Genomic DNA, 14,854 nt, shown 5'->3' on the forward strand with positions numbered 1-14,854 from the left:
TGTAATATTAAGATTGAACCACTGTCAAGATTGTCACATGAACTGTTTTAAATATGTTTTTCGTACCTTTCTGGATTTTGAGAAGTTCAATGGCATTGCTGTCTATAGGCCTCACTGAGCTAAAAAAATATCTTAATTTGTGTTCCGAAGATGAAAGAAAATCTTACGGGTGTGGAACGACATGAGGGTGAGTAATAAATGACATTATTTTCATTTTCATGTCTCTAATGCTCACCACTCCACGTATTTGAATAAAACACAGTAGAAACAGTAATATTGTGAAGTGTTATTACAATTTAAAATAACTTTTCTATTTTAATATAATTTTAAAATGTAATGTATTCCTGTCGATGGCAAAGCTGAGCAGTCATTACTCCAGTCTACAGTCACATGATCCTTCAGAAATCATTCAAAAATGCTGATTTTGTGCTAGAGACTTGACTGGAAATATTGTTATGGGCAACTTGACAAAACTAAGTCAGCTCTGCTTTTCTTGGTCTAAACCACATCATAACTTTCCTTCGCATCACATGCTCTGACTAAAAAGTTTCAGTTTGGTTTGCAGACTTCAGTTCCTGACAGCAGAGGTAAGTGTCTTTTCTGCTTGGCTTCTAAATATCTTTTCACAAAAATGTTGCATTTAATTGAATTTGTGAGACTGGAAAAATAATGTAATTTAGCAATGTTTGCAATTGCAAATAGTCATGGTACAGTTCAGAACAGATCAAACCTAAGTTAAACCTCAATCTTAATGTCCTTGTTACAGATGTCTGGGGGAAAGCGAAGAAAATGGTAATACAGCATACATTTTTGATACCACTGAAATCTGAAATTTTTGACAAGACTAGTATTATCTAGTATTTGATGGAATTCTCTTGAAACCTCTTGATTGGTTTTCTACAGCGATTGCGAAGTGAGAATCGGTCATTCACTAAACGAGGCCGAGAAGAATCATGTGACCAGCAGGAGAGAATCAGCTCTGGAGTGTCTTAAAAAACACGGCATACATTGTAGCCTGGTAACTGTATTTCAACTGTTCCTAGACTTAATCTTTTAACTAATATGCAGGGTCACATGGAAACTTCACATAATTCCTCATATCTTGTGTGTTTAAATATTTTAGATCACTTTGGTTGTGCTTCTAGCTCAACAACAGATGTAACCATATCTTAATCTAATATTTAGAATTATGCAGATACTGAAAATGCACACTAAAAGATTGTAAGCCTTATAAAGTAAGTTTAACATCACATATTGTTTGTCTATAAAGGAATTACTGATTTCTTTTATTCTGAACTTTTAAATGAACCTGAATGAATTACATAAAACACAATTACATAATGTTGAAACAAATACGGAGGACAGTCTTACATGGAAAGGTTTGTTCAGGCAAGTTCCTTCTCACTTGACAGAATTCCTTACAGAAGAGCAGGGACTTTTATAAATAGTTGCTACAAATATGTGGTATTTTTTGCATTCTTTACAGGACAAGCTGCCCAACATCGCTTTGCTGGCTTCAGGAGGAGGTGAAAGAGCAATGGTGGGTTTGCTGGGATCACTGGTCGCACTGTCTAAAAGTGATCTGTTGGACTGCATGCTGTATCTTGCTGGGATTTCTGGATCTACCTGGTAAATAAGCAAAAGCATGTGCTCAAATTCAGCACATCAGATTCAGCTGAATAGAAACAAATGCCAAACCATTTTTTCTTCATAAGGTGCATGGCATCGATATACAAAGAACCAAATTGGTCCTGCAACCTAGAAGCCGTGAAGGATGACTTTGTACAGAGACTTCTTCAGCCTGACATCAGTTTCAAGAAGAAATTGTCGACACTCAAAAAATACTACAGACAAAAAGACAATTTCAGTCTGACAGACATCTGGGCAGTGCTAGTTTTAAGCAAGATTGTTAAAAAGGTGAGATTATTACTGCTAATTAACAAGTAATCTTGTTTTAGGCATATCAGTATGTTTAATGCAATAAATTACCACATTGGCATATTTTGATAATATTCTGCTTTCTAAAGGGTGTGTATATATATATATATATATATATATATATATATATATATATATATATATATATATATATAATAATCAAAAACTATGCCCACCAAGATCGCATTTATTTGATCAAAAATTAAAAAATGCAGTAATGAACAGTAATATTGTGGAATATTATTACACTTTAAAATAACTGCTTTCTGTTATAATATATTTTAAAATGTCATTTATGCCTGTGATGGAAAAGCAGCAGCCAGTACTCCAGTCTTTAGTGTCACATGATTAGTGTTAGGGGTAATGCAATACAAGTACCATGAATTATGTAATCAGATTACTTTTGTGATGTAACTAGTAAAGTAACACATTATTTTATAAATGTACACATTAATAGTTACTTTTAAAAAAAGTACTACACATAATCAATTTGCTTACGATTTAAACTACTGAATTGAAATCTAAAATAATGTCTATCTTCTCCACAACGTAATCACTTACCATTGCATGCACTAGCAGGAACACTCAAAAGGTGCAAAAGTAATAAAACATTACTTTCAGCTTTCAATAAAAAAATAAAAAAAAGTTATACAGCGATTAACATAACCCGCAATGTTAAGAGATCTTTTGTATGGCATACATATTATAGGTGTCAGTGAAATGGTCAGAATATAACAATAAATGTGTTTTTAAATAAATTAAGGTGTATGTTGTATAGATTATGTTGTTGAATGCATTACTGCATTAAACACTTGCAAAAAAGAACTTCTTCTTAAAAAAACACCTGCAAGGCCTCGAAGAGAGCGAGCCTCAGCAGCCTGCCAGAATGGGTGGAGCATCCGTCTATTTTACTGGCCTGTATTGCCATAGGATTCAGATTAACTCAACGATTTATGCTCCCTTTCAAACAGTTCACTTTGCTGTGGGAACACAGTCCAATCGCGCCATGATATGATAGTAGAACGACAAATGTTTAAAGGCCCCAATCTAAGACATTTGGAGAGAAAGGCCTCATGGCAGTAGGGCAAAGTAAAGGTGAGGATCTCGCCCGACACTGAAAAGGGGTTCAGACCATGGGTCTGGAAAGGATGGTACTAGTTGAGCTCATCCAGAGGTCAATACCAAACTAAACAGAGAGGACTCGTGCATGTAGTGCAGGAACATCCAAGTTGTAAAACCTGGAGAAGGTGGATGGCGAGGACCACAAATGTCGCCAATGGATACACAACTGGACCGCACCGAGGAAGAGGCCATGCCTCTGGTGAAGTGTGCTTTTACACCGACGGGGCACTGTAGACCCATCGAAGTATAAAGCAATGCAATGGTACATTACTTAATTAAATTAAAAATCAAGTACTTTTGTACTTTCACTCAAGTAAATTTGAAAAGGAGTACTTCATACTTTTACTGGAGTAATATTTTATTATACTTATCAGTACTTTTACTCAAGTACTTGATTTGTGTACTTCGTCCACCACTGCCTGAGGGAACAAGGATGGAGCGGCTATAGAAGCCTGACTCGCTGTGGGTTGGCATGGGCATGTGAACTTGAACAGTGTTTGCAATGAACACATCGTCTCCAACGCCTGGAACTGAACAGGGTGTTAGGAGGCAAACTCAAGACTTTTTAGAGGGTGGTCCGGCCACAGCAAGACTTAATCTTCCCTTCTTCATTCTTGGAGGATCTGGATGGCTTCTGAAGCTCTGGATCCAGTGTTATCTTAGGATGGAGACCCTGGTGCTTAGGCGCTTGGTGGATTGGGATCACTGTCAAGACTCAGACGCTGGTTTGGGCTGAGTGGTCGCAGGTGCTGGTTTTGCAGGCTGCTGAGTTGGCGTGCTTTTCTGGTGACTTGAAGCAGCTGCAGAGTTGGAGCACTTTGGCAGGAAGTAACTCATTGCCTGTGAAGACTTCTGTGCTGCTGTGAAGCGTTCAGCGAAACTACCATCTAACGTGGGGCCGAAAAGGCCAGTGATACAAACTGGGGAATTGAGGAAGGCAGCCTTGTCTGCCTCCTTGATCTTCATCAAGTTGAGCCATAAATGGCACTTCAGTACCACTAAGCTGGCCATGGCTCTGCCGATAGCCTGAGCAATATAGTCTTTGTGGTTAGTGCGGTGCTGCTCACTTTCAAGGAGTCTGCGGTGAGTGGTCATCCAGTAAGCCCTACCAATTCTTAGTGTCAGAAGCCGCTACTGACATGCTGTCACTGAGCTTGCTTGCAGCTGTAATCTGCTTGACTGCAGAGCACTGATCATTCAGCTTGCTGGCAGATATTAGCTTGCTTAAAGGGAGTCAGCTTGATCCGCTGCAAGGCTTCTTTGACAGTGAGAGGCTCCAGCGAAGAGAAGATTGCACGTCACTGAAGGAGATTTAGACTGAATCCAATGGCGATATGAGCCGGTTATATAGACAGAAGCTCCACCCGCTCTGGCGGGCTGCAGCGCCCATTTCGTAGGGCTGCACGCACATTGGTTCATGCAGAGCTGCTGCAGTGCAGTGCTTTACAGTCAAGTACTTTTGTCAATTAAATGCATCCTTGCTTAGTAAAAGTATTGATTTCTTTAAAAAAAACACTTAGAATGCACACACACCAACAGACACGCAATATTTATGATTTTCTACAGATAGATGAGAGTACTTTAACCAGTCAGAGGAGCCGACACAGCAAAGATCCTTATCCCATCTACACCGTGATTGATATCCAGAGCAGATTTGATAAACTAGAAGCAGGTAATGTCAGTGTGTTTGTGAGTTGAATGTGTTTTCACTGTGTCTGAGACTTACAGTGTTCTGCCATAGAGAAATTTGTTGAGGTCACGCCACATGAGACTGGCTACTCCATCCCTGGGGCTTTTGTAGATACTTCCTATTTTGGAAGTCAGTTTGACAAAGGGGTTAAAATAAAAGACCAGCCAGAGATTGACATGCTGTTCCTGCAAGGTGAGCTGAAACAACACATAGGCCTACTTATTTGTCTTTTAGTTCACCTCCCATTCATTTATCCATTTTGTGGTTTGCTGATTTTTTTCCTGCAGGTCTGTGTGGTAGTTTTCTTGCTGACCTAGAAAAAATACTGGAGGAACTGTTACCTTTAATCAAAAGTAAGTCCATGTTCATATTTGCCTGGTTTCAAAGACAAGGCTAAAGCCTAGTCCCAGACTAAAATGCATGTTTACGCTGTTTTAACCGAAAGCAACATGCATTGACATGTCTTAAAATATATCAGTGCCATTGTTTTGACTCGAGATGCACACCACACATTTATAAAATCTACTTAAATGTCCTAGTTTAACTAAAGTTTAATCCTGGCTTAATCTCTAATCCTGTCTCTGATACCAGGCCATTGCAAAAAACAGTTATATTGTGAAATATTCCAATTTTAAATAACTGTTAATGCATTGTAATATTTTAAAATGTTATTTATTCTTGTAATGTTGCAAAATGTAAAGATACAACCTTTCAACCATTTTATTTTAGTGCTAATGTTGCACGAGTTGGACGTGATCAGTGACCACTCATCTTCAGAAATAAAACAAGCAGACGTTCACTCCCTCAGTGATCCACATGTGGACGAGGCTGGCGAAGTGCTTTTGACACTTGTGGAACTGAATCTTCTGGTCTTAAGAAAGGAAGATCCTTCATCTCACATTCAAATCCTGAATAACTTACTGAGCGGTATCCACATTACTGATATATCTAAGCTAAGAATATAATCAAAAACATTTAGTTATGTTGAAAATGAGAAAACTTGTTATATTGCTGTGATGAAATCCAATTTAAAGGGTTAGTTCACCCAAAAATGAGAATTATGTCATTAATTACTCACCCTCATGTCATTCCACACCCGTAAGACTTTCATTCATCTTCAGAACACAAATTAAGATATTTTTGATAAAATCCGATGGCTCAGTGAAGCCTCCATTGACAGCAAGTTAATTTACACATTCAGTGTCCAGAAAGGTGAAATAAAGACATATTTAAAACAGTCCATGTTACTACAGTGGTTCAACCTTAATTTTTTGAAGCGACGAGAATACTTTTTGTGCGTCCAAAAAACGAAATAACGACTTTATTCAACAATTTTTTCTCTTCGGTATCAGTCTCTGACATGCGTTCATGAAAGCACCACAGTGAACTCAATTTTTTTGGGTGAACTAGTGTTCCAGGCAACCCCAGTTTTTCCAACCTTCTCTCCGTGAAAGTGCACTGGAATGGCAGTCAAGATCGATCGATCGATGTTCTCCCAGTTCCGTGCTCTGACGTCACATATAGCCTGCGGTGGTACACAGTGAGAAATAGACTTTAGGACAATATATTATCGTTTCAATCAAATTAATAATAATATAATAATGAAAATTAATACACACGATTATTACAATGTTAAGCACATTTCAATAGAAATGATTGTAAATGAGCATAAGCCCTGTACGGACCGCCATGTTGGTTTGTTTACATCTAGCTACCACAATTCCTTGAGCTCAGGGAGTTTGGTGTGACTTGCCTGGAACGCTACAAAGTCGTGAGTCGTGGTTTGAAGTCGTGACTTACAGGCTCAAAAACCTGCCTGGAATGCAGCATAACCCTTTAAATTACTGGCAATATCAGACTCAGATCTACTACAGTAGTTTAAATGGCAGTGCATTAGTGAATAACAGGCTGTTTTAAAGGATATAGTGTAGAATTCCAGAAATAAAGACTGTAGATTACGTGTGCTAGAAATTCAGTGCATGATACAATTATGCTATGTATTTCAGGAAAGCTGGACAAAGAAAAAAATGAGAAATTAATCATCATGTCAAAAGAAATGAATAAGAAAGACATTAAGGAATACACACTACATATATGCAGCCTTCATTCATACTGGAATCTGACATGTGAGTTTTCCTTTATTTGTCTGTGCATAGTATGAGACTCAAAACCCACTTTACTATTCTGTAATTTGTTTCTGTAATTGATATTGTGATCATTGGAGTAAGTAAAGACAGCTTAATTACTTATTGTATATGCTGATAAAAAATTACCTATTTTTTTAGCTTATGAAAAACCTTCTCTTAATTTAGGCAGCGAGATGTGGACTGTGATTGTTAAATGCATCGAGTTAGTTACTCACTGGATCTGGGGCACAACATATAACTTTCTGTACAACATGGCAGGTAAGCTAAATAATTATTTAATTAAAATAATACATACAAGAGTAAAATCTATTAAATATATATATATATAATATTATACAATAACAAATTACATTATAAACCAAACTAGTAGAGTGAAGTGCACATTGAATTTATTAAACCCTGACATTTGTAGCACTGACAGCATGTCTAAATAGCTGCAGACTGACTGTACTAGTACATTTACGGTCAGAGGTGAAGCTTCATCTCTTAGAGATGTCTAGCTGTTGTCTTAATACTTACAAATGTCTCGTATTGTAATTTAACTAAATGAAAGAGAATTTTAAATATTTTACCATCATCCCCAGCGGAGGAGGTGTCTCCCTCTATTCTTAAAGAGGAAAAGAGGCATTATGTTGATGCTGGGATTGACATCAACTCACCTTTTTTGCCAGTGCTGAGGAAAGAGAGACACATTGACATCATTCTGTCCCTTGATTTCAGTGAGACAGACCCATTCAAGGTAGAGTAATTTCATGCTCTTCATTTTTCTTATTAACCTGCATACTAATAACTAATGGTATCCTCCTCCCACCACATGCACATTCTCTATTATAAACACTGTTTTTAATTCACAGTCATTGATAAAAACCGTAGACATGTGCAAAGATCTACACATTGATTTCCCTGAAGTCCCAAATAACTTAGATGATGAGAGAGATGATCCAAAGGACTTTTATGTGTTTGAAGGCCCCAATGCACCGACTGTAATTCATATTCCTCTTTTCAACAAGACGAATTGTGGTGATAAAGGTAACGTCCAACTACTGCTTTGCGATTTTTGAAATGTTCAAATTGTCATAATAATTATAATTGTTACTATTTATATATTTAATAATGTTTAAATGTATATTTATTTTATTTTATCCTTATGTTAAAAACTGCAATATGCAGAAAAGCCAAACATGAAAGCTCACAAATGTCCTAAAATGTCTGTTTTAATAGAAGAAATTGGAAAGTGGAGGAAAACTTATAAAACCTTCCAACTCCCCTACGACAGTAAAATGATTGATGACCTATTGGAGAAAGCTGGAATGAACATCAAAGATAACAAAGAGAAGCTTCTGACAGAGATTCAGAAAGTCATTAAACGGAAGACATTATAATTTCATTATAATGGAATGGAATTGTATTTGTTTGTAATTGGGATAATGGATATGAATATAGGCCTGCTGATGCAAGTTCTTAATATATGTTCAAATCAATCAGTGACTGCCTTCTTATATTAAAGTTCCTTTAGAAATTTAATCAACTGTAAGCTCTCACACACACGCCAAAACTATTCTTTTACCAAATTGTAACTCTTTCTATATTTACAGCTATTCCCCCCACATATCCTTCATTCCATCACCTGCATTTTTTTGAGTTCATTGTTTATATTATTATTTTGAGTTGTTTCTCATTTACGTCATTAAATCATTTATAATGTTACACTTTACACATAGGGAATAGGGTTTTGGATGGGAATAAGTAATGAGTACAGATTAGAAGACCAAATTTTAAACTCTGAGATTAACTGTGACTGTTTTATTATAATGACAGCCCTAGATTTTAATGATTATATTTTAATAACTTGCTGAAATCCCAGTTGTTTAATTTTGTACTTAATAATACTTTCTTTATATCACAGCATATAAAATGGGAATTTAGACATGGAAATAAACAGACTGGATTGCGCTCCTCTTCAGTGTCACATGATCCTTCAGAAATCATTCTCATATGCTGATTTGCTGCTCAAGAAACATTTCTTATTATTAATGTTAAAAACAGTTGTGCTGCTTAATATTTTTGTGGAATCTATGCTACTTTTTTGGAGGGGGGTGATTAATAGAATTTTTAATAAAAAGCAGCATTTATTTGAAATAAAAAACTTTTGTTATAATGTACATATCTTTACTGTAAAATTCCCTTTACTGTAACTTATTTAAAACTTCAGAACTGTAGATTACAAAATATTAAGCCTTTCACACAAAAACTACATCACGTTATTTTAAAAATCTGTTACAAATTTTAATGTTTTATTCTGTTGTGCAGTATCAACAAACAGATGTGTTTTGAAGAAGGTACATTTTTGATGTACTCAGTACAAGTCTTGCCCAGACTTGAAAACCACATTCTTATTAGAGCCCAAGCTACTAAGGCGCAAGGCCCTATTGTATTTCACTCTCTCTCTCTCTCTCTCTCTCTCTGTCCTCCCCCCTCACTCCCTCAGTCTCACTCTTTCTCTCTCTCTCAATTTCAATTTTCAATTTCAAATGAGCTTTATTAGCATGACTGTGAATCACAGTGTTGCCAAAGCATTAACATATTATACATAAATAATAAAATAAACAAACAAACAAAACATATATGTATACATCATGTTACATGCAGCAATGCAAACAAATCCATCTTAGTAAATTAATAAATAAAGCAGGTCTCTAGAGAGTTATCCATCTCTAATTTTGTGAATGGCTAACACATATTTTGCAGCTAGTGTAGCTGTGTTGTCATCTTCACCAAGCATGAAGGGCATTTTCTCAGTATCACTTAGTTCAATGAATGATGGAAATAGTGTTCCAAGTATGGAGAGAAATGTTTCTCTTGCATTGTGATATTTAGGACAGATGAGTAGGAAGTGTTTCTCATCCTCTATTTGTTGTAGATCACAGTGTCTACAGATCCTCTGCTCTCTCGCTGTCCATGTTTGTCTATGTCTTCCTCTCTCTATTTCTAGATCATGGTCACTTAATCTGTATTTGGAGAGGATTTGTCTTTCTTTAAATTGTTTGATTAATAAATAATTTGCCAATTTAGTGGTTCTATTTAGGGTCGAGTAACATTGGAGTTTATTTTGGATCTCAAAATGTGCTTTTAGTGATTCATCATGAGTATCTTTTAGATTTTTGTCAATTTCTTTAATAATAGTATTAGGGTTGTAGCTGTGGTCAATTGGGAATTGAGTTTCATGGACAAGTTGAAGAGCGAGTGTGTTTAGAGGATGAGATACTGCTGAGATTTCATTGGCGAGGAGGGCTTTATATTGGACTGAATCAGGATCAGACTGATGGAGGTGATGCCAGAACTGAACACATCTCTTCTGGATCTCAATGTTCAGCGGGTACAAACCTAATTCAGCCCTACAGGCGTTGTTGGATGTGCTTCTGTGAACCCCTAAAATGTTTTTGCTAATTTCCAATTGTAGTTTTTCTACTGAAGTTTTATCCCAATTTCTAAAATTTTGTACTGGTCCCCAAATTTCACATCCATATAAAAGAATTGGTTTAATTATTGAATTGTATAATTTTATCCAAGTTTTAATGGGTAATTTTAAGTGACCGTATCGTGACTTTATAGCATAAAAAGCCCTCCGAGCCTTTTCACTCAGTGTTTTGACAGCCAGACCAAAGCTTCCCGAAGTGCTGATGTCGATGCCCAGATAACTGTAGCTGGTGCTATGCTGTAGGACCTGGCCTTTATAAGTGAACTGGTGTTTGTTTGCCTGAGATCTGGCCTTTTTCTGGAACACCATTACTCTGGTTTTGTCCAGATTGACTGTCAGGGCCCACTCATGACAGTACTGTTCCAGCAGGGACAGGCTTTGCTGGAGACCCTCAGGTGTGCGGGACAGCAGGACCAGATCATCTGCGTACAGCAGACATCTGACCTCTGTGTGGTGTAGAGTGAGGCCGGGGACAGTAGAACGCTCTAGCACTGATGCCAGATCATTAATGTAGATGTTGAATAGAGTCGGACTCAGACTGCATCCCTGCCTCACTCCACGTCCCTGCTGGAAAAACGCTGTTCTGTGGTTATTGATTTTCACCGCACATTTACTGTTGGTGTACAGGGATTGTATGGTGTCAAAAGTTTTCCCACCAATGCCAATTTGTAGGAGTTTGTACAGTAAACCGTCATGCCAAATTGAGTCGAATGCTTTTTTAAAATCTACAAAACATGCAAATATTTTTCTTTGTTTGTCCTTGATGTTTTTGTTAATTAGTGTGTGAAGAGAATAGATGTGATCGGATGTGCGTTGTTTTGGTAAAAATCCAATTTGTGCCTTATTTAAAATGTTGCGTGTGGAGATGTCAAGTCAAGTCAAGTCAAATTTATTTATATAGCGCTTTTACAATTGGTAATTGTTTCAAAGCAGCTTTACATATTAGAAGCACAGAAAAAAAAAAGGGAAGTGGTTAAAACTGTACAAACAAGCGTGGTAATATGTAACATATACAAGATGGTGCTACATTAAGCCAATGTCGGCTGACTTCCAGGGGTGGAAAAAAACCCCTAGGAGAAAAACCCAGCGTGCTAGCACTGGGAAAAAAGTCCTAGGAGGGAAAAAACCCCTTGGAAGATATATATATATGTAAATGTATATGGAGATCAAAATCTGAATTGTACATTTTTATTATAGAGTTTAAAAATCGATTATATATAAATATATGTAAGCGGATACGGGGATCCTGGGCTACGTTGTAGTCAGGTCCAGACGCAGGTTCTCCATCTGACCTGGATACGGCCTGGATCCAGCACCCGGCAAACCTCAGGATAAGCAGAGAGACAGATATTAGCGTAGATGCCATTCTTGTTCTGATGTACAGGTATATCTAGTGTTATAGGAAATGTTCTCGGTTCCGGCCGACCTAATTATTGCAGCGTAACAATCCTTTAACGGATTTGAAAAATGTTAATGTATTGATAATGTGTTATGTGTATGCAAGAGCAAAGAGATGTGTTTTTAGTCTAGATTTAAACTGACAGAGTGTGTCTGCTTCCGAACAATGCTAGGAAGATTGTTCCAGAGTTTAGGTGCTAAATAGGAAAATGATCTGCCGCCTTCAGTTGATTTTGATATTCTGGGTATTATCAACTGGCCTAAATTCTGAGATCGCAATAAACGTGAAGGACTATAATGCATTAAGAGCTCACTTAGGTACTGGGGAGCTAAACCATTTAGAGCTTTATAAGTAAGTAGCAAGATTTTAAAATCTATACGATGTTTAATAGGGAGCCAATGTAATGTTGACAGAACTGGGCTAATATGGTCATACTTTCTGGTTCTAGTAAGAACTCTAGCTGCCGCATTTTGAACCAACTGTAGTTTGTTTAAAAGCCGAGCAGAACAACCACCCAGTAGAGCGTTACAATAATCTAGTCTTGAGGTCATGAATGCATGAACCAACTGTTCCGCATTTGTCATTGAGAGCATATGTCGTAATTTAGATATATTTTTTAGATGGAAGAAGGCGGTTTTACAGATACTAGAAACATGACTTTCAAATGAAAGATTGGTATCAAAGAGCACACCCAGGTTCCTAACTGAGGACGAAGGTTTAATGGAGCACCCGTCAAGTGTTAGAGAGTATTCAAGGTTTTTTCGTGAGGAAGTTTTTGGTCCAAAGATTAGGAAATCATTTTTTTCTGAATTTAATAATAAGAAATTTCTTGTCATCCAGTTTTTAATGTCAGCTATGCATTCTGTTAGTTTTGTGAATTTGTAGGTTTCGTCAGGGCGCGAGGAAATATAGAGCTGAGTATCGTCAGCGTAGCAGTGAAAACTAACACCATGCTTCCTAATTATCTCTCCTAAGGGCAGCATGTACAGAGTGAAAAGCAACGGTCCTAATACTGAGCCTTGTGGTACCCCATATTTAACCTGTGATCGATACGACATCTCTTCATTAACTACCACAGACTGATAACGGTCAGATAAGTATGATTTGAACCATGCCAAAGCAATTCCACTAATGCCAATATAGTTTTCAAGTCTTTTTAAAAGAATGTTATGATCGATAGTGTCAAAAGCAGCACTGAGATCTAATAACACTAATAGAGAAATACAGCCACGATCGGATGATAGGAGTAGATCGTTTGTAACTCTAACGAGAGCAGTCTCAGTACTATGGTATGGTCTAAATCCTGACTGGAAATCCTCACAGATTCCATTTCTTTCTAAAAAGGAACACAGTTGTGTTGAAACTGTCTTTTCTAGTATCTTTGACAGAAAAGGTAGATTCGAGATTGGCCTGTAATTTACTAAATCTCTCGGATCTAGTTGAGGTTTTTTAATAAGAGGTTTGATAATAGCCTGCTTAAAGGTTTTTGGCACGTGTCCTAGTGTTAAAGATGAATTAATTATATCAAGAAGTGGACCTACGACCTCTGGAAGCATTTCTTTCAGTAGTTTAGTCGGCATTGGGTCTAACATACATGTCGTTGATTTTGATGATTTGATAAGTTTAGATAATTCTTCCTCTCCTATAGCGGCGAATGATTCTAGTTTTACCTCAGGGACACTACAGTGCACTGTCTGAAGAGAAACTGTAGACGGATGCATGTTTATAATTTTCTCTCTAATATTATCAATCTTGCAAGTAAAGAAGTTCATAAAGTCATTACTGCTGTGCTCTATGGAAACGTCAGCAGTTGAATCTCTGTTTCTAGTTAATTTAGCCACTGTGTCAAATAAATACCTAGGATTATGTTTGTTTTCTATTAAGAGATTTGAAAAATAAGTAGATCTAGCATTTCTTATGGCTGTTCTGTACTCAATCATTTTTTCTTTCCACGAAAGGCGAAAAACTTCTAGTTTTGTTTTCTTCCAACTACGTTCAGCTTTTCTAACAGTTCGTTTTAGAGCCCGAGTGTGCTCATCATACCACGGCGTTGGATTAGTTTCCTTAATCTTCTTTAGACATAAAGGAGCGACCGCATCTAATGTGCTGGAAAAGAGAGAGCCAATAGTTTCTGTTGCAGCATCGAGTTCTTCTAAGTTGTCAGGTATACTAAGGCGATGAAACTGCTCGGGGAGATTATTTATAAAGCAATCTTTAGTGGCAGACGTGATTGTTCTACAATATTTATGGCTGGGTGGTGGTTTTGTAGCCTTGGCTAATTGTATTATACACGAGACTAAATAATGATCTGATATATCATCGCTCTGCTGTAGAATTTCAACAGCATCAATATCTATTCCATGCGACAGTATTAGATCTAGGGTATGATTACGACAATGAGTGGGTCCTGACACGTGTTGTTTAACTCCAATAGAGTTTAAAATATCTGCAAATGCCAATCCAAATGCGTCTTTATTATTATCTACATGGATATTAAAATCACCAACAACAAGGACTTTATCCGCAGCCAGTACTAACTCTGATAGAAACTCAGCAAATTCTTTGATAAAGTCAGTATGGTGCCCTGGTGGCCTGTATACAGTAGCCAGCACAAATGTCAACTTACATAATGTTACATAAAGCACCATCACTTCAAAGGAATTATATTTGAAATTCTTTTGAATGATTCTGAATATATTACTATAAATTACAGCAACACCTCCCCCTTTGCCTTTCTGTCGAGGATTGTGTCGATAATCATAACCTTGAGGACTAGATTCATTTAAAGTAATGTAATCGTCTGGTTTTAGCCAGGTTTCTGTCAAACACAGCAAGTCTAGTTTATTGTCTGTGATAATTTCATTTACAATAAGTGCTTTTGAAGAAATAGATCTAATATTCAGTAACCCAAGCTTTATCATTTGTTTATCTGATTTATCTGTGATTTTCATTTTTTGAACATCAATTAAATTTTTACCCTTAAAAGGTTTTGGAAGTTTTTTGTATTTATTAGTTCGAGGTACAGACACAGTCTCTATGTGATAATATCTAGGTGAAAGTGTTTCTATGTGCTGTGAATT

General features: G+C 36.8%; 1 protein-coding gene across 1 annotated transcript; it reads left to right on the forward strand.

Moving 5' to 3' along the window:
- The first annotated feature begins 672 nt into the window (after positions 1-672).
- On the forward strand, positions 673-8,279 carry LOC137002138 (cytosolic phospholipase A2 gamma-like). Its single transcript, XM_067361644.1, has 12 exons — positions 673-792; positions 904-1,018; positions 1,487-1,629; positions 1,716-1,917; positions 4,627-4,701; positions 4,783-4,942; positions 5,038-5,103; positions 5,480-5,677; positions 7,063-7,155; positions 7,482-7,636; positions 7,752-7,926; positions 8,119-8,279. The coding sequence occupies exons 1-12, from the start codon at positions 752-754 to the stop codon at positions 8,277-8,279; spliced, it is 1,584 nt and encodes a 527-aa protein (XP_067217745.1). The 5' UTR covers positions 673-751.
- The last annotated feature ends 6,575 nt before the right edge of the window (positions 8,280-14,854 follow it).

The sequence above is a fragment of the Chanodichthys erythropterus genome, chromosome 15 (genome assembly GCF_024489055.1).
Source record: "Chanodichthys erythropterus isolate Z2021 chromosome 15, ASM2448905v1, whole genome shotgun sequence".
Classification (NCBI taxonomy): Eukaryota; Metazoa; Chordata; class Actinopteri; order Cypriniformes; family Xenocyprididae; genus Chanodichthys; species Chanodichthys erythropterus.

Excerpts from the sequence above, each read along its gene's own strand:
- LOC137002138 (XM_067361644.1), top strand. The coding sequence starts at position 752 with ATGTCCTTGTTACAGATGTCTGGGGGAAAGCGAAGAAAATG. Across the intron at positions 4,943-5,037 it reads TGACATGCTGTTCCTGCAAG|GTCTGTGTGGTAGTTTTCTT; the intron begins GTGAGCTGAAAC and ends TTTTTCCTGCAG. Across the intron at positions 7,637-7,751 it reads GTGAGACAGACCCATTCAAG|TCATTGATAAAAACCGTAGA; the intron begins GTAGAGTAATTT and ends TTTAATTCACAG.